Raw genomic sequence first — 20,745 nt, 5'->3', positions numbered from 1 at the left:
GGGGGGGGGGGGGGGGGGGGGGGGGAATATTTTGAGGAAACTTGAAGAACAATTATGCCCCACAATCCCACATTGGTTGGGGAGGAGAACGAAACACCCTTTGTAAAGGTGTGGAAACCTTCCCTTAGCAGACGCGTTTTAAAAACCTTGAGGGGAAGCCCGACGCCGGGCCATGTGCAAGTGAGGAGGTTGTTCCCCGAAACGGGGTAGACACGAGGCGGTGTGTTAGTAAAGACGTTGGGCCCCGAAGGGGGTGGATTTAGTGAGGTCCCACATCGATTGGAGAAAGGAACGAGTGCCAGCGAGGACGCTGGGCCCTGAAGGGGGATGGGTTGTGAGATCCCACAATCCCACATTGGTTGGGGAGGAGAATGAAACACCCTTTATAAGGGTGTAGAAACCTTCCCCTAGCAGACGTATTTTAAAAACCTTGAGGGGAAGCCCGAAAGGGAAAGCTCAAAAAGGACAATATGTGCTAGCGGTGGGCTTGGACCGTTACACATATTGTGAGATCCCACATCAATTGGGAAGAAGAACGATTGTGAGATCCCATATCAATTGGGAAGAAGAACGATTGTGAGATCCCATATTGGTTGCAGGGAAAAACGAAGCATTTTTTATAAGGGTGTGGAAACCTCTCCGTAGCAGACGTATTTTAAGTTGATAGGGCCATTGTGTTGCATTTTTTATAAAAGAACAACGAAGGATCTTGATCATACTCTTTTAGTTTTGTGGGTAGGTCATGTTTTACCTTTCCTGAGGTTGAAGATTTGGTCTCCTACTTCATTTGTTGAACTCAAAAACAAAAAATAAGATTCATCAAGGAACATTAAAGGCATTAAATTAAAGATGTAGGCTGCTTGAATTAAAGAGAGAGATTAAGATTATAGGCTTTAATGGACAGACTACTGTTAATACCCAATAGTAGGAGTTGGACCAACAAAATCTTTTTAAGAGGAATAAGAGGAAGATGGAGGAGGAACGTGAATCAGTATCGAAGAAGGGAACATTTTCCTTTATAGTTAATATCGAGCCATAGTAAGGAGGGATAACATTGAAGAAGGGAACATTTTCCACCGCTCGATGTCTGGCTTAGATACTATTTGTAACAACCCAAGCCCACCACTAAAAGATATTGTCCTCTTTGGACTTTCCCTTCCGGGCTTCCCCTCAAGGTTTTAAAACGCGTCAACTAAGGAGAGATTTCCACATTCTTATAAGAAATACTTCATTCCCCTCTCCAACCGATGTGGGATCTCACGGATCTCCTTCCGCTTGTTCTTATTTTTCGTGAAAATGAACTAGTACTCATCAAGAACATACTGAAAGGAAAACAAGAAAGAGTGGCAATGCAATCATGCTTTTATCTAACTTATTGCTATAAAACAACGTAAAACTGTCCTGAAAACAGTATTCTTTCTGGATTTCTTTGTGTTCTAACCATCCTGTTTCTTCCAACATTCCTGAGTATGTAAGTAAGCTGGCTTTGCTGCTATTTTGTATTACACTTACCTAGCCATCTGCTTAGACAGCACGTTCATGAGTTTTTTGCTTGACATCCACAAACATGTTTATAACAAGAACATTTATTATTGTCAGATCAAAACTTCAAAAAAAGACATCTCTGTTATTTTGTGATAGATGTTCTTATATTCTGGCTGCAGAGAGAACAGTGTCGACAGCAACTCGAAGCTGCGATCGGGAAGAGCATTTAGCATACAGACGAGCATCTGCATTGCATCTAAGTTCCCCATACTGTGATCTTTGTAGGTGAGATTTTCTCTTATCCTTTCAATCATTCAAGAAATGAAGATAAGAATGGGATAAGAAAGCCCTTTGGTTGCCAACTGCAGGATTTATTGTCCACTGATTGCAGAATTGGACCATTAGATTCACAAGCTGTCATGATTGATATGTCATAATCAAACTACCTTCTCGTCTACACCATTTTGATTTTGTTAATATCTGCTTTGCTTGAGAAGTTTGCTCATCCAATGATATTGATAGTCTACTCTAAGTTCATATGTTCTTCCACATGATCTTTTGACAAAGTGGGTCTGAGAATGATGTTTTTACTAGTTGAGGTGTGTTTGCAATTATGTTGAAATGTAAGGTTATATTTGCAAATAAGGTTGCTATGTGGCTTTACGTTGCATGTCACCGCGTGATCAAAACACGAGTATTGGTTTCTTAGGTTTGAGATTGATATTTATTTGGTCCTTGAAGTTTCAAAATGAACGTTTTTAGTCCTTAGATTTCGAAACGATGCAATCCGTCTTGGGCGAAAGAGAGGATACCTTGATCGAGGAAGATCCTAGATTTTGTTCGATTTTCTTTTGCTTTTTGTTGCTGGTGGGTTAACTCTCTAACTTAGATCCGTTTGCTACTTTGTAACGTCCAAGCCCACCGTTAGTAGATATTGTACTCTTTGGGTTTTTCCTTCTAGGGTTCCTCTCAAGGTTTTTAAAATGCGTCAACTAGGGAGAGGTTTCCACACCCTTGTAAAGAATGTTTCGTTCTCCTCCCCAACCGATGTGGGATCTCACAATCCACCCTCTTTCGGGGTCCAGCGTCATAGCTAGCACTCGTTCGTTTCTCCAATCGATGTGGGGCCCCTCAATCCACCCTTGTATGGGGACCAGCATCCTTGTTGGCATACCGCCTCGTGTAGACCCCCCTTCGGGGCTCAGCCTCCTCACTGGCACACTACCCAGTGTCTGGCTCTGATACCATTTGCAACGCCCCAAACTCACCGCTACCCGATATTGTCTTCTTTGGGTTTCCCTTTCAAGCTGACTCAAAGTTTTTAAAAGGGAGAGGTTTTCACACGTTTATACAAAATGTTTCGTTCTCCTCCCCAACCGATGTGGGATATCACATACTTCCTCGTACACACCTCCCTGACTTTCTTCTTTATGTTTAACGTCGCTGACGGGGTACTAATGCTCGAGTTTCTCTTCTTCCTCCCTTTTTGGTTTCCTTTTTTTTTTTTTTTCTATTTCATTTCTCTATGTTTTTTTTTTCTTTTTCTTTTTGCAGGTTTACCGTGGTAGGACTTGCAGAAGGGCGTTATGTAGGCGTGGGTGAAGCGGGTTTGAGATTGATACTTATTTGGTCCTTGAAGTTTCAAAATGATCGGTTTTAGTCTCTAAGTTAGAAAATTTGGTTCTAAATGGTCTCTCACTTCATTTCATCGTTAGTATAGCGATGATATAGCGATGAAAATGACATGGCATTGACATATCATTTTTTATTTTTTATTTTTAATTATTGACTATTTTAATATCATGTGGCATTTTTTTTTATTAAAGTCAAAGTTTCATTTTGGACCCTCACTTATCCTTTGCCTAGCTGCTACTACTGACAACCTCCCCATTGTTGGCCATGGCAGCCTTTCAACACTAGCTTCTATGCTACAAGAGAATTTCAATGGCTATAACCAAGAACTCACAACTAACCATCACTGGTCTTCGAAAAGGAAAGGATTAGGAAGAAATTTGACCATAGTTGTTTAATGAATTGTATTCATAATAACCGATTCATATGTAAATTTCCCGACGTAGCTCTTAAGCTTTGGATGCTCGAGTTCTTCGATCTTTGGTTTAACAAATTTGAAGGTTGTATATCTAGAGAGTGTTATATTTTGACCATAGTACTAACCGCCGGAGCGAATTTGTAATTGCTTTATAACTATTGTATATTGTTTTCTTGACGTGAATTATTTTATTGTCAATTTGAGCATAATTCGGTGAATAAGACACAAATTATCGTATCAAAATTTGATAGGTTGATTCCTTGCCGTGGCAATTATGAACTATGGTAAAAGGACATTTCAAACGGTCTCTCTAAATCATACCAAAAAAAGAGTAGGGTCTCGATGGTGCTATTTGGAATCATGCTTCTCTCTAATTTTGTACGTACAAAAATTAATGTTGTTATGATACATAAATTTTAATTTTAATGTCGCACATAATTGAATTTAGGAGCGTTCGTGGGTTGAGTTAAGTTGAGTCAAGACATTTTTAGACCTAATCCAATTGTTCGGATTGTAAATTTTAAAGAATGAATTCAACCCTACTTAACTCGGTCATTCATTTTTTTGGATTGGACTGATTTAAATTGTTCATGTGGTTTATTCAAATTTCAGTGAAATGTTGGTTCGTTAAATATTTATTTATTTATTTATAAATATTTAATTGAGATTTAAATTTAAATTTAAATATATATTTTGAAAATTTACTTTTTGAACGATTAAAATATTTGTAAGACACGTGGGAGAATAAATAAGTTATGAAATTTAATAAAAATAAAGTAAATACATGTATATATAATTTGGGTCGGTCTCGTTTCGTCCCATCTAATCTTAGAACCCATGAAACCAAACTAACCCATAAAATTTTCATTTATTTTAATCCAACCTCTTATTTCAGTTAGAATGAGTCCCCGGGACCCTGAGACATTAGCTTTGCATCCCGTGTATATTTTTTGGGTCAACTCAAATCCTACGAGTTGAGTTGGATTGATCATGTTTTTTGAGTCATCGAATTTTTTGAAAACCGCTAATTAAACTATTTTACTATAAAAATATATAAGGTTGATAATTATTTGGAATGGGGTCAATTTCTGTCTAGAATTTGTTACTCGAGAAAGTCACCATGGAAAATGATTTATAACAAGAAATCAATGACAATTTTAGTATAAATATCCTTTTATGGAAGAAATTTCTTTCATTGTACAACTTGATTCCATCGACTCATATCATTCTGGTAGGAGAGTTCAAAGACGATAAAAGAGATCAGTCAGTTGGTATTCAGGTTCAAAGATGGTGGACCTCTCATATCGTTAAACGATAAAAGAAACAAAAAACAATGCATTTCACAACAGTACAGAATCAAGAACAATAAGAGTTAAATCAGTCTAAACGTACATCTCAATTGACAGATGGTACACTTGTGAAGATTCAAGCTATAACCCATATTGAGAAAGATTATCTAACCCATTTGTCATGCTCGGGTTGATTTTTTTTATTCCAAATGGTTCTCGATCTTTTTTACATAATTCTCAATTTAGTCTATTTTACCAGAGATCTCACATCGGTTAGAGAAGGGAACGAAGCATTTCTTATAAAGGTGTAAGAACCTCTGACTAACAGATACGTAACTGTTTTAACACGTGAACATGCCTCTCGAACGTTACTCAACTCATCCACGGATCGTTTTAGTTTTGTATATTGAAGACGTTTTTTTGTTCGTTGTACAACTTGTTATTTTCAAAGTCTTTTTGGTGAAGTGATGTTTGAGTTGTGCTAAGTCTCTTTTAAGCAAAGGACTTGTGGGTGGCTCCAAACATGGTGGACCTCTCATTTCCCTTTGTGCCTACCTATCTCTCTTCTAAACAAAGTCATTTACTTTTATTTTGTTAAATAAATAAACTCACAGACCCATTTAAACATAGTTCAGCGGTATTAATTCATCTAAATTAAAAGTTCAATGTTATTATTTCGAGTGTGTTTTTAGTTTACTGTTCAAATTGAGGAATTCAAATCTCTAACCTCTTGATCAAGATATTTGTGGGTTGAGTTTTTGTTCACCCAATCCAATTATTTTATTATTTTTTAATTTGATTAGTTTGAATTATTTATTTAATTTTGTTCTTAAAAATAAATGTTTGTGGGTAAAATAAAATAATAATTATTGAAATTAAATAAAAATAAGATAAAATATTAATAAATAGTTGTATCATAGCTAAAATGGTATTATTTTTTAAATTAATAAAAAAAAATTCAAACTTCTGAGTCTAAATCCACAAATTTTTTAATTATTTGAATTTAACTTATCTCAAATAAATTAATAACGCAACGTAAATCATACAAATTTGATTGGATTGTTCGAATTTTTTGAATAAAGCTTTTCGAACACCCTAATACTTTCTGTCAGCTAAACTGTTCTTACTTCCACTCTAAACCTTATAATCGCATTTTTTATGGCATCGGACTTGCGATTGTGCAGCACTCACTTTCCAATGACAAGTGAGCTAAGCCAATTCGTTCTTGCATTGCCTACGGCCAAGCGACAAGTGAGCTCGAGCCTAGCACTCACTTTCCAATGACAAGTGAGCTAAGCCAATTCGTTCTTGCATTGCCTACTGCCAAGCGACAAGTGAGCTCGAGCCTCTAACCTCAATTATAAGAGAAGGTTTTAGAAAACGAGTGCAGAGATAGATTTTTTAAAGAGACACTATATAAGCAAGAGATAAATAACAACAGCTCACCGTATATAATCTTGGGGAGGGAGATATATATATATATATATAAAAAAAATAACGTGTGGTGCACATTAAAAGTATGCAAACTCAAATGAAATGGCAACCGTTGGATGTGTTTTAAAGGTGGACATAATTTTGAAAGAGAGAGAGAGTGGGAGCAGGTATAACGGTAGCTGCCCCACCAGCCCTCCACTTGCATTTGGAAAAGTGGTTTCATTTGGTGCTATTAAGGACCACTCTATTTGCACCCCATTTTTCAAACTTACTCCTCCTTTTCACCTTCACTCGGTTTGCGTATTCGAGTAATTCGAATAGTGTTTAGGTAACCGCTCGAGTCAATTGCTAGTAGATATTGTTCGTTTTGACCTGTTACGTGTCACTGCAGTCTCACGATTCTAAAATGTGTCTACTAGAGAGAGGTTTCTGCACCCTTATAAGGAATGTTTTGTTCCCCTCACTCCAACTTACGTGTGATCCCACTGTTTACAATTCATCCCTACCCAATCCTCTATTTTCGGGTTGTTTTTTTTAATTATTTTAAACTTTTATATTAATAATGTGACACCCAAGTAAATTAGGGGTATATGAATGAACTGAGATCACATTCAAATAAGAGCAATCCTGAGGATAGGATGGTTAAAAAAGACTTAAAAAAAATTTCCTAAAATACATGTGAGTGAGGATAAAATATACTGGAATGGCTCGTGTTTGTATGTGGGGATAGATTTCGCTTTCAAGAAGCAAGGAGTAGGTAACTTGACCATGTCATAAGGGATCTAGGAGAATGTAATAACTAAAATCTCGGGTATCACTAATATCCATTACATTATTTTTCATAAAAAAGAAAAAAAGAAAAAAAAAATCTAATATGACTTTGAATATATTAATTAACGTGCAAAGTAAGAATGCACGGAACCCATATAAGTTAATAAATACGGTGTGCTAAAATTTACTAGAATAAGATTAAAATTAATAATAAATAATGAAGTCGATTTGAATCTCCAACTTAAAAAAAAATTAGTCTTACAATTAGTTAGAGAGCGAAACAAAATATTTCATGTGGAAATCTTTATTGGGCAGACGCGTTTTAAACCCATGTGGTTGACAATGATATGTAACGGGCTAAAACGGACAATATCTGCTAGCGGTGGGCTTGAGCTGTTACAAATGATGTCATAGTAAGATACACTAGGGTGTGCCAGCAACGACATTGGACCTCTAAGAGGGTGAACTATAAGATCCCACATGGGTTGGAGAAGGGAATGAAACATTCCTTATAACAGTGTGAAAACCTATCTTCGGTCTCATTTATCTAACAGAGAGAAATCTCTACTTTCTCTCTCTCTCTCTCTGGCACTTTTCGTTTAAATTAAATGAAATTTTCATTCCATTCGAAGTCGGTGTCCATCCAAATGGATATATCGACTTAAAATGCAAAATTAAAAGTTTAGTATATAAATATAGTTAAGAATGAGAAATAGAAATAGAAATAGAATAGAGAAGGTGTGTATTCTCGTGTATATTGATATCCTAAATTAGGGTACAAAAGTTCACTACTAATACCTACCAATAAAAAAAATATAAACTAATTAAATATCATAAATAAAATAAAATATACTATGAATTAAATATTTAACGATGATCGTTAATCAGAGGAGATCGGACGGTACCAAATAGTGGTCCTAATCGGATCTCACCGTACAGAATCATCTCTCTTCTTAAGCTCAAAGTTAATCTTCATCTCTGTGTCGTTTAAATCCCTGCTTAAACCCCATTGCTTAATCTTCTTTTCTCTCACTACCCGTTTCTTCTTCTTCTCTCTCCTCCATCTCCTTCTTCCCCTGTTCCCGTTTCCCCTTCTGGATTTCGCCATTTCTTAGCTCAGGAGCTGAGAAATTCGCTTTATGACAGAGGGCGGGGAAGGTCTGAGCTAGATCTTTAATGGCGAGTAGTAACCACATTAACTCCACCGCTTATGCTGGAGATGTTCTTGACTCCGCTAAGCTCGGTCTTTCCTCCTCTGCTTCTTTCAAGGCTGCTCGTAAGAAGTCTAATGTTGCTGCTCCGCCAATTTCACGTGTTGCCTCTGATGTGGATGACATTATTACTCTCTTGCACGGCTCTGATCCAGTCCGCGTCGAGCTCAATCGTCTCGAGAATGAAGTTCGAGGTCTTTTTTCTCTCCTTTCTCTGTTTTCTTTTGTTTCGAATGCTGGTGGAAATGGTTGTTGTTCGTATGAATTTGATTTAATTTTGGGATTTTTGTTTCTTTCTTTTGTTTCGTTGGGATTGAATTTGGTGTTTTTCATCCGCGGTTTGTGTTTTGTTCTTTGTTTCCAGATTTGATTTGTTTGTTGCCTTCAGATGTTGGATCGATTTTGAATTATGTTCATCTACTTTTTGGATAATTTTACTGTTCTTCTGGAAATGGAATTCTGCAATGTACATTGTTATAAAGATTGGAGCCGTGTATTTGTTGGCGTGTTAATAATAATTTCTGCATCAGTAAATTAGGTCTTTTGTATACTTATATTCTGGGTTTATCAGTTAATAGTTGAGGGAAACCACTTGATATGGTTTGAAGGGAGTTTCAATGTGTTTTGGGTTGGAGGAAGGAATTCTTTATTTTCTAGCTTAATGATAAGATCCCACATCGGTTGGGGAGGAGAACTAAGCATTCTTTGTAGGAGTGGAAATCTCTCCCTAGCAGACACATTTTAAAAACCTTGAGGGAAAGCCCAAAGAGGATAATATCTGCTAGCGGTGTGCTTCAGCCATTACAAATGAGCCAGACATCGGGCGATATGCCAGCGAAGAGGCTAAGCCCCGAAGGAGGTGGACACGAGGCGATGTGCCAGCAAGGACGCTGGGCTTCAAAGGGAGATGGATTAGGCGTCCACATCGATTGGAGAAGGAAACGAGTGCCAGTGAGGACACTGACCCCTGAAGGGAGTGGATCGTAAGATCCCACATTGGTTGGGGAGGAGAACGAAACATTCTTTAAAAGGATGTGGAAACGTGGAAACCGACGCATTTTAAAAACCTTGAGAGCAAGCCCGGGAGGAAAAGCCCAAAGAAGACAATATTTACTAGTGGGTGGTTTGGGCGTTACATGTTTCGAGGATTTTTTATTCCTGTTTTTTCCTCACCAGTTTTGGATTGAAAAAAAAAAAAAAAAAAAAAAACAAAACAAAACAATAAAACAAAAGAAACGCCAGCACTCTATTAATGAGCATAAAACGAGAAGTCAACTTCTGAGAAAAACAAAAGAATCTTTTTGGAAAGCATTCATTGGGCTAACGATCAAATTTCTTTGTGTGCTCTCCCACTGGAAGCTGTCAATCATGTAATATTTTTTAATATCAAAATTTTGCAAAGTTCCTATGGTTGCCAATTGCCATTACGCCCCGGATGGTATAGCTGGTTCCTTCTATATTTGTGCTAAAATATGTCAAACATCAATGTTGAAGGGGCCAACTCATTTCTCGTTATTTTGTTTCATGCTCAACTTTTGAACCTAACCTATTAGATTGTATTGACGGCTGTTATTTGTCAGTCTCCCAATTTTACGTTTTGAGTATGGGTTATAGCTTATTCACTGGCGGCGTGTTGACCCCTACGCCTAGGGAGCTTGAAATTGAACTGCCACCAATTAAGTCTTTTTATCTGAGGTAGTTATCAAGAGGACTAAATTGTGTGAAAGGTATATAAGGTAAGGTTGGCTGTACCTAACATACTCCAATAACAATTGGAATCAATATTGATACGTTGGAAATAGAACTAATTGGCCTTTTCCAAGAGTTTACCTTGAGAATAGAACTTATTGGCTGTTTTTTTTTTACTCAATAACTGATTTTATGGCTCAGATTGCATCTTTTTTCATGCTAATACGTTCCACAATGATCTTAAGCACATCTTGTTGAAAATTGTTGTAGTCCCACGTTGGCTAATCAAGGAGAAGATCACAGGTATATAAGTAAGGGACACTATATTTATTGGTATGAGGCCTTTTGGAGAAATCAAAAGCAAATCCATGAGAGTTTATGATCAAAGTCGATAATATCATACCAATGTGGAAGATAATTGTTTCTAACATAGTATCAAAACCATGTTCTTATCTTAACTTAGTCATGTTAATGGACTTCTCAAGTGTCGAATAAAGAAATTGTGAGTCTCTAATGTGTAGTCATAGTAACTCAAGTGTCGAACAAAGATGAACTTTGTTTGAGGGCTCCAGAGAAGAGAGACTTCAGGGTGTATTTGTTCCAGGAGAGGATCCATTGTGTGTTGGAAATGTTAAATAGTCTTTTTTTTTCATGTCCTAAGAAGGAAGTATTGACAAGAATGAGAAGATTCTTAGGTTTCTATCAAGTACAATATAAGGAGCATATGACTTTGGTTTTCAAATCATTCCAATTAAAAGCTCAAGTACTAACTCTAGGTTTGTGATTGATATAAATCTTTTAGAGTGTTTTCGTAATTGAAGTCGGAGAGAAAATTTTGTGTGATTGCAATAGCTATTCAAATTGTGGATTTTTTTCTGGTGAGTTGTGGTTTTTCTCCAGTTTTGGAGCTTTTTTTCGTAAATTTTTGTGTTTCTTATTTTTGCTGTTTTCCTTTAATTTCTCAATTTTTTTTGTGTGCATATTCTGCTATAAAATTGGGGGTTTTCTTTTCCCCCAACATATTGTTATTGGATCATATTGAATATATATTTTTTTATATACGCAGATAAAGATAGGGAACTGGGAGAGGCTCTTGCTGAAGTTAAGTCATTAAAAACTTCAGAACGGCTTAAAGAGAAGGCTGTTGAAGAGGTACTATTTTTAGTCTTGTATCATCTTTTGTAGTTCTCTGTTGATCATTAACCAAAATGGAATGTCAGCCGGTGCAGTAAAAGATGCAAAAATCTGTGTTTAAGTTATTCTTTTCCCATATTCCCACTTCAACTATGTTTTTTCACCCCAAAAAAAAAAACAACACTGCCTAAGAAATCCTTAACCAAGAGTTCATATGTTCGAATCTGAACTAAGAATAAATGAACGAAAAATCTACAAATCGCTGCTTCATATGAAACAATCATGGTGGCTATCATTTATGGTATATTCTCATAAAAGTTAGTATAGATTTACAAATGTGATGATTGCTCCAGAAAAGGAAAAAAAGAAGTGATACTCGTTCCTGGATGGTGGAATTCTTTGATATGTGATGGCCCATAGGTTCGAAAGTATCATCAAGTATCTTAGATCCCCCACGTTTGGTTTTGATATATAGCTTGTTAGATATCCGATATTACTACAGTAAACACAGGAACCTCGGAATTAGTTGTACTTTAAGTTGGCATGATTGGATAAGATAATATACGAGGACTAATTTTGTAATAACTCAAGTCCATTGCTAGCAGATATTGTCTGCTTTGACCTGTTATGTATCGCCGTCAGCCTCACGGTTTTAAAATGCGTCTACTAGGGAGAGGTTTCCACACCTTTATAAGGAATGTTTCGTTCCCCTCTCCAACCGATGTGAGATCTCACAAATTTAATTAGTAGAAACCATATGTGGAATGCATTCTTTGATTTTCTCCTCCAAGATTAGTTTTTCCATATCCACCCTCGTACATTCAAATTAGTTCCTACCTATAATTCATTCGGAAAGTTTTTGCCAGTCTCAATAAACCATGTAAATATCAATGTCATGTTGATATCGATATGTCAAATTTATGATATTGATGAATATTACAAGAAAAATAACACGTGTTCAATACCTAAATTTCGAGAAATAAGATATATTTTTCTTCCAATTTTGGACATGGCTGGACACAACTTGGACACGACTTCGGAAAATATTTCACTTAAAAAGTAGGAAAAATTCGAGATTCTCTTATAGATTGAATCATTATATATTGATCGTCCTAAAGTATTCGATATTCGTATAAGATTTCAAAATTGATTTAATTTTATATGTTTCTAGTGAGGTATACATTTTTTTATGTTAAATTTACATGTTTTATCTATAAAGAAGTATTGATATATCAATATAGACACTTATATTTTGTATAGTCTCCAACATGTCCGAGTCCTACTTTTAAAGAAATTGATGTGTTGCTGTGTTCCTGTCGGTGCTTCTTAGATGAAAACTTTCAAAAAAAATTGGGAATTCTTAAATTAATTTTAACAATTAGCTTTTTAAATCATAACTATAATTTTAATAATGAAATAATTAAACAATATGATATTATTAAATAGAAAGAAAGAATTAATAAGAAGTTTTAGAAATTATAAAATAAAGGTGATGATTGAATGTGCAACAACCGCAAGCCATTCTTCAATGTATTCTTTTATGAGCATTCTTTATTGTTTATTTGACAACCTTTGGATAAGTGATATCTAACCTGTGACGGGACGAAACGAGGTAGTAGATTTTACTCATCCGCTCTATTTGGTTCATATTCTCAGTTAACAGATGAGTTGAAGAAAGTAGATGAAAAGCTCAAGGCAACTGAAGCTCTTTTGGAAAGCAAGGTAATATATGAAGTTAATATTATCTAATGATAAGTGTTCATATTCCCATATCCATCCCCTATTAGTACATCCACTAATGATATTATGATTATTGTGACTGTAGAACCTTGAGATCAAGAAGATCAATGATGAGAAAAAGGCTGCATTAGCTGCACAATTTGCTGCTGAAGCCACCCTTCGAAGGGTACACGCAGCTCAAAAAGACGATGAAATGCCTCCAATTGAGGCCATTATAGCTCCATTGGAGGCAGAGCTTAAGCTAGCTCGGCTAGAGGTAGAATTAAAACTTGTCTTACATTTTTATCGAGGGTACATTTGTAACAGCCCAAGCCCACCGCTAGTAGATATTGTCCTCTTTGGACTTTTCCTTTTGAGCTTCCCCTCAAGGATTTTAAAACGTGTCTGCTAAGGAGATGTTTCCACACTCTTATAAAGAATGTTTCGTTCTCCTCTCCAACCGATGTGAGATCTCACAATCCACCCCCCTTCGAGGCCCAGCATCCTCGCTGGCACTCATACCAGCACCCTATATAAGGGTATGGAAACCTATCCCTAGCTGACACGTTTTAAAAACCTTGAGGGGAAGCCCGAAAGGGCAAACCCAAAAGGAAAATATCTACTAGCAGTGTGTTTGGGCTGTTTATAACATTGGTATGTCATTACATCATTTTTTTTCAGCTCAATGTACAAGTCATCGATGAGTAAATTATATTCCCTACGTGTCTCGAAAAGATAGAAGGATCTTTTGAACCTTGAAATGTTTATCTGGTTTCTAGGTAGCAAAGTTGCAAGACGACAATAGAGCTCTCGATAGGCTAACAAAATCCAAGGAGGCTGCACTACTTGAGGCTGAGAGAACCGTCCAGATTGCTTTGGCAAAGGCATCCATGGTTGATGACTTACAAAATAAAAACCAAGAGTTAATGAAGCAAATTGAAATATGCCAGGTTTCTTGATCACTCAATAGTTCTTGTGTCGTTTTCGGACCACCTATTTAATTCATGGTGTACACTTAGTTGTTAAATATGTGACAGAATGCTTAATTTAACTTATATTCGTCACGATGTTAGGAGGAGAATAAGATATTGGACAGGTTGCACAGACAAAAGGTTGCCGAAGTTGAAAAGCTAATGCAAACTGTCCGTGAGCTCGAGGAGGCTGTCTTGGCTGGCGGTGCTGCTGCCAATGCCGTGCGTGATTACCAACGGAAAGTGCAAGAGATGAATGTAATAATCCTGATTTAACGTTTCGATTATTTTAATTCTTCGGTACATGTTATCGATTTGCCAATCAACTTAAAATTTTGTTGCTTGTATAGGAGGAAAGAAGAACTTTAGAACGTGAGGTCGCTCGTGCAAAAGTTACTGCCAACAGGGTTGCTACTGTTGTTGCTAATGAATGGAAAGATGCAAATGATAAAGTGATGCCAGTAAAACAATGGCTTGAAGAAAGAAGATTTTTTCAGGTATGAATTTTAAGTTGAATTTATAGGTATTGCAATATTGAGAAAGCTATAAATAATAGAATGAACCTAAAAGAGTACAAATTCCTACGTAATCATTCTTGGATGATGAAAACCCCACATCGACTAATTTAGGAAATGATCATGGGCTTATAATCAAATAATACTCTCTCCATTGGTCTGAGACCTTTTGGGGAAGCCCAAAGCAAAACCATGAGAGCTTATGCTCAAAGTGGACAATATCATACCATTGTGGAGAGTCGTGTTCATCTAATATGGTATCTGAGCCATACCCTAAACTTAGTCGTGCCAATTGATTGGTAAATCCTCAAATATCGAACAAATGACTCCAAAAGAAAAGGAGTCGAGCTTCCTCGAAGGCATAGTAAAAAATGACTAGGACTCCAAAAGAAAAAGGAGTCGAGCCTCGATTAAGAGGAGGCGTACTTTGTTCGAGGGGAGGTGTTGGATGATGAAAGTCCCACATCGACTAATTTAGGGAATGATTATGGGTTTATAATCAAAGAATACTCTCTCCATTGGTCTAAGGCCTTTTCGAGAAGCCCAAAGCAAAGCCACGAGAGCTTATGCTCAAAGTGGACAATATCATACTATTGTGGAGAGTCGTGTTTGTCTAACAATCATTAATAATCCCTAAGCTTCATTTTTTAAAATTTTTTTACACATGGATTAAGAAAAACCTCCAAATATGAATATCCTTTTCTCATGATTAAACACAAACACATTTTCTAGAACCAAAACATCATCAAAGTCCAAATGTCGATCGCACAACAATCACACACTCGATCTAGATAACACAAAGAATAGAAAGAGAAAATGCAAGGAGGAATATTGGCTAAAGGTTTATATTGATGACTTCAAATATGTACGGTAGGAGAGAATACAGGGAATGCTACGTTTTTAAAGCACTGACTAAGGGGCATATATATGGTTCAGTTTCTTATATATAGGTTTACTAGATATAATCATCTACTATATATAACTATCTACCATATATAGCTTTACCAGATATATTCTTCTACTCTAGTTGTTTATTATATGACCATTTATTTTATATGTCATTTATCATGTATAGTTTTATTACGTATAACCATTGAGTAAACTATACATAAGCCGTAGGCTCCATAACCAACATCTACGTCTATCCTTTTTTATTACATTTAATTTTATTAACAGGGTAAATTACCTTTTTGATTTATGAGGAGCAATATGTCAATTTCGTCCTCAAGTTTCAAAATCGTGCAATCTTACCCTTCAGATTAAGGAAATACTCATTTTTTGATCCCTAAGTTAACATCCCTATTAAATACTTCAAAGAGATGTTGACGTGACAATTTTTAAAATAATAATAATAATAATAATAATAATTAAAAGAAAAAATAATAATTTTACACAAAACCTCATTCTCTCCCTTTCCCCTCTCCCTTTGGTGAAGCTCACCGCCACCAGCCCCCATCTTACATTGTCGCCGTTGCTGCTACCCCTTGGACCATGATTGTTTGTTGCAATATTGATGACACTATTTAGGCGCAACCCAATACCTAAAGCCTTCTTTTCTTTAGCAGAAATTGAGACATCTACCCTCATCTCTAGAACAAATATTGCGTTAGGAATCACGGATCTCCACAATGGTATGATATTGTCCACTTTGAGCATAAGCTCTCATGGGTTTGCTTTGGGCTTCCCCAAAAGGCCTCATGCCAATGGAGATAGTATTCCTCACTTATCTCCCAATAATCCTCAACACACTCAACGCTTTAAAATGAAATCAAAACTGCAATAATTCCTCTAATTAAGGCTCGATTCGACAGAAGAAAACACAAATTTGAACAAAAATAAATAAATAAATAAATAGAATAAGAATGCATTTTGCTCGGTTTTGATACATCGATAAACCCACACTTCCTGGAGAATTAGAAGCTTGAAGAATGGGAAAACATCCGTCTATGCATAAACTTTTCTCAAAGGAATTTGTCGAGGATGGTTGGGAGGGAGTCCCGCATTGGCTAATTAAGGGAATGATCATAGGTTTATAAGTAAGGGATACATCTCCATTGGTATGAGGCCTTTTAAGGAAACCAAAAGCAAAGCCATGAGAGCTTATACTCAAAGTGGACAATATCATACCATTGTGGGTGGCAATCATTGAAATGGTTTTTGAAAGGCTTACTAATGAAGTACGATCCAAAGAAAGTTTACATTTTGGGATCCTATTCGTTGGAGTGCAGATTATATTTGAAATACGTGGTAGATATTGACCACTTGTTTCGTATTGCTCTTTTGCTAAGTCCTAGAACTTTATTTTCGAGAAGTTGCTTTGGAGGATATTGATCACTTGTTCTAGAGTTGCCGGTTCCTGTAGTTGGTTTGTGTAGCTGATTTGGGACTGTTTTTGGACTCCGTTGGGGTTACGTTTAAGAAGAGGTATTGTTCCCTCCTTTTAAGGATAGAGGGAAAGTTCTTCCGCCGGCCTTTTTTTTTTGTTTTTGTTTTTGTTCTTTGTGTTTGAGCTGTAAGAAATAGCATGATCTCTTGTTGCTTCTTCTTCTTTTTACTTAAAAAAAAAAGAGGAGAAAATTCAACCACCCTCGCCGCTTAGTGTCACAGTATCACAATCGCACTTCTATGGGATGCGTGCAAGCGATTGTGCGGTACTCACCCTCACCATTGAGTGAGTCAACCAACTCAAATCCGTGTCGCCTTCGACCGGACAACGTATACCCAAGCCTCTAGGCTCGCATTGAGGAGAAAGTTTTAGAAAATAGAGGCAGAAAGAGTTTGAAAGTAAGAATTGACGACTAGTGTATCCCTCTATAGTACACTATGAGACGTTTCAGGTCTATTGGATGTAGACTTGATTTTGCCGGAACGTCATACTCCTAGAAACAAAAATAAGAAACTTTACATCATGAAAGCGGTAAAGGAAAGTGATAAAATAGTACAACACGAGGGATTTGACATGCAACGGGGATAACATACCTTAGACAAGCATGACCATGAAACAGAGCACTGTTCAGAAATTGCTTGAGAAATCAAGAACTCAACAGCCAAGTGCTTGGACAAAACTCAACAGCCAAGTGCTTGGATGCTGTCCACTAGGGAGTACTAACTAATTGCAACTACCAAGGAGGAGCAAGCAGTGGTGCTGCTCAGAAAACGAAAGGAATACTTTGAACAATATTGATGGAGTAGGCTTTTGTGTGCGGAAATGGGAGTGAATCTAACAAGTATCTAGGGAAACTGATGTATAATGCTCTTAATGTACTTGTGTAGTCCGTTTTTAAGTGTTCTAAAAGAACCAATTTGAAATATCATATATTTTCCCTCAAGATTCAGCCGAACAATGAATCACCAAATACAGAACGAGTCGACAAAAGAATACTATCTTCAATCATTGGGGAACCTTCTAAACCGATCGAAACAAGTAGACTAATTTGAATTACAACAATGATCAACAAAATCTTCATCTCTAAAAATTTAGTTATGCTCATGTTTTCTTGCTTTCCCTCCACTGGTTGTCTTTAAAATTATGAGTCGAATTCTCAACCTGTCTTTCTTTATGTGTATTAAAACTCAAATGTATTTACTCTCACTCCAACTAATATCATAAAATCCTTTGGTGGTTCCATTATTCTTCTTTCTGCTATAACATATATACCTTGATTGAAGAGGGTAGCTTTAGAGATTGGGAAATGGAAGAAGGGGATGAAGAGGCTATTGAAGAAGATAGAGAAAGAAAAAAAAGGGAAATCGAGAAATATTAGGTCATAGATTAAAGGAGAGAGAGGAAATGGAAGAGTGAGGTGATGGAGTGTAAATAAATGGTTTCCATCTATATACTAATGGGTGGGTTGGTACCTCTAACAGCCCAAGCCCACCACTAGTAGATATTATTCGTTTTGGCCAGTTACGTATCGCCATCAGCCTCACGGTTTTAAAACGCGTCTACTAAGGAGAGGTTTCCACACCCTTATAAGGAATGCTTCCCCTCTCCAACCAATTTGGGATCTCACAATCCACTCCCTTGGAGGCCCAGCATCCTCGCTGGCACACTGTTTGGTGCCTAACTCTGATACCATTTGTACCAATCCAAACCCATCGCTAGTAGATATTGTTCGCTTTAGCCCCGTTACGTATCGTTGTCAGATTCACGGTTTTAAAACGCATCTGCTAGGGAGAGGTTTTCACATCCTTATAAGGAAATGCTTCCTTTCCCTCTCCAATCAACGTGGGATCTTACACTACCTCATCTCTCTTATAACATAGTCACTTTTATTGCATTTCCTCTTCATGACACTCGGCCATAATTATTTGCTAAATAGAACTTGATGGTAACTACATTATTGGAGGATGCATTTGTGATAGTAAAACGTGTAATTTAGTTTCATGAATAATACCTATATTACACGACTTAACTATTGTTGCCTTTCATACACAATGGCAGGGAGAAATGCAGCAACTTCGTGAAAAACTAGCAGTTGCCGAGCGCACTGCAAAGGCCGAAGCACAAATGAAGGTGAGGAAGATTAACTTTTGCAATTATTTCTCAGTTGTATGTGCCTCTCAAACTATTTACAAATTTTGTTGCATTTGTTGATCGAAAACTCAGGAAAAATATCAATTACGCTTCAAAGTTTTGGAGGAAAAGCTTAGATCATCTAATGGCAACCCAAAACTTGCTGCTGAAGGAAGAAGCATAAGCACTGGACCTTCCAGACGGCTCTCTCTTGGAGGAGCAGAACTGTCTAGACTGTCTTCAAATGGCTATCTATCCAGGAGAAATACAAGCTCACACACGGGATCGCTCCAGTCGAATAGCGCCAGTGCATTGTTGAAGACTACCAAAATCTCTTCTAGATCATTTGACGGTGGTAGTAGATCACTGGAAAGAGATAAGCTTGTGCAGGATGCCATAGTAAAAGATAAGTCAGCCACAGTAAGCAGTGGTGAGATTCAATTTTCTGAGACGACTGCTTCGTATGAAGAGAATGAAGACGGTATCGCAGTTGAAAAGACCAAAACAGAGCAAGAAGATTTCGTTTCTGGAGTACTGTATGACATGTTACAGAAAGAAGTGTTGTCTCTTAAGAAAGCTTGCCATGAAAAGGATGCAACTCTCAAAGACAAGGATGATGCCATTGAGGTTAGTTTATAAACTGAATTTCAAGATTATCTATCCATCTCTTGTCGTCACGAAGAATAGGTTAATGCGTCACGAAGAATAAGGTTAATGCATCTGCTATGCATGTATTAGTTTTTATTTGATTCATAACTCTGATTTATTTGGTTCATAACCCTTTTAGTTTTATCTTTCATTTTGATACACGAATCATCTTGATTCATGTATGATATTAATGTTTCTATGCCTATATAAAGGGTTGTCTGGAATGATTGAGTTTGATTGAGTTTGAGCATCATTTTTGTATTTGTTGAGTGACATTTGGGGGGAAATTTGTTGAGAGACGGTATAAGGTGAGAGTGTGAGATTACACTTTGTAAACACTTTGATTATTGAGATTGGTTGCTACCCGTGGGGGAATTTCTTCCCTCCGAACTATGTAAATCTCTTTGTTTAATTTCTGCTTGTGGGTGTGTGAGTGCGATTGAGCTTGCTTTTGGTTCCGTTCTCTTCTACAGTATTTCATGCATGGCTTATTATACATTTATTTTGGCCTTGTATAGATGTTGGCAAAGAAGGTCGATACTTTGAATAAAGCAATGGAAGTAGAAGCCAAGAAAATGCGAAGAGAAGTAGTTGCAATGGAGAAGGAACTTGCTGCTATGCGTGTAAGTAGGGAGAGCGATCAAAGGCCACGACGCCCGAGCGCTCAGAGGGGGGCTGTAATTGGTTCTCAGTCACTTCCTGTCAGGTGAATTCCTATTTATGACCTTTGCAAGGGTTACTTTTTGAAATAAAGCACGTTAGGAATCACGGACCCTCCACAATTATATGATGTTGTCTAATTTGAGCCCAAGTTCTCGTGGTTTTGCTTTTAGTTTCCCCAAAAAGTCTCATATCAATAGATATGTATTTCTTATGAACCAATGATCTTCCTCTTAATTAGCCAACGATGGGCTCCCTCCCAACAACCCTCCCTTTGAACAAAGTACACCATAGAGCCTCCTCTAAGGCATATGGAGCCCTCAAATAGCCTCCCCTTAATCGAGGCTCAACTCCTTCTCTAGGACCCAAGTACACTCTTTGTTCGACACTTGAGTCGCTTTTGACTACACTTTCGAGACTCACAACTTCTTTATTCGATACTTGAGGATTCTATTGACATAGCTAAGTTAAGGGCATGACTCTGATCCTCCACGATGGTATGATAATTGTCAATGTATTCTTTATTTATAAACTCATGATCTTCTCTTTAATCAGCCAATGGAGACTCCCTCCCAACAATCCTCAACAAAGAACTCGATAAAACACAAAAAAAAAAAAAAAAAAAAAAAAAAAAAAAAAAAAAAAAAAAAAAA

At 36.9% G+C, this 20,745-nt stretch overlaps 1 protein-coding gene and 1 long non-coding RNA gene across 3 annotated transcripts in view; both read left to right on the top strand.

Moving 5' to 3' along the window:
• The window catches only part of LOC111439407, a 5,584-nt gene extending 2,428 nt beyond the window's left edge, over positions 1–3,156 (top strand). The window contains exons 3-5 of one of the 2 annotated variants that reach the window (XR_002709798.1): positions 1,665–1,770; positions 1,854–2,084; positions 3,040–3,156. This is a non-coding gene — a long non-coding RNA (uncharacterized LOC111439407). Of the gene's footprint in view, positions 1–1,664; positions 1,771–1,853; positions 2,259–3,039 lie in introns of those variants that run through there. The other variant, XR_002709797.1, reaches the window with a different exon arrangement.
• Positions 3,157–8,010: 4,854 nt separating this feature from the next.
• LOC111439406 (microtubule-associated protein 70-2-like) overlaps positions 8,011–20,745 on the top strand; it is a 14,219-nt gene continuing 1,484 nt past the window's right edge. Inside the window, exons 1-10 of the mRNA XM_023077108.1 lie at positions 8,011–8,434; positions 10,996–11,081; positions 12,720–12,785; positions 12,889–13,059; positions 13,562–13,732; positions 13,856–14,011; positions 14,104–14,250; positions 18,713–18,784; positions 18,878–19,411; positions 19,951–20,138. Coding sequence (XP_022932876.1) covers positions 8,206–8,434; positions 10,996–11,081; positions 12,720–12,785; positions 12,889–13,059; positions 13,562–13,732; positions 13,856–14,011; positions 14,104–14,250; positions 18,713–18,784; positions 18,878–19,411; positions 19,951–20,138 — 1,820 coding nt within the window. The 5' untranslated portion in view covers positions 8,011–8,205. The remainder of the gene's footprint in view (positions 8,435–10,995; positions 11,082–12,719; positions 12,786–12,888; positions 13,060–13,561; positions 13,733–13,855; positions 14,012–14,103; positions 14,251–18,712; positions 18,785–18,877; positions 19,412–19,950; positions 20,139–20,745) is intronic.

The sequence above is a fragment of the Cucurbita moschata genome, unplaced genomic scaffold (genome assembly GCF_002738365.1).
Source record: "Cucurbita moschata cultivar Rifu unplaced genomic scaffold, Cmos_1.0 Cmo_Scf00093, whole genome shotgun sequence".
Classification (NCBI taxonomy): domain Eukaryota; kingdom Viridiplantae; phylum Streptophyta; class Magnoliopsida; order Cucurbitales; family Cucurbitaceae; genus Cucurbita; species Cucurbita moschata.
Note: the sequence above shows the minus strand (reverse complement) of the source record. Positions and strands in the feature narration are given on the sequence as shown.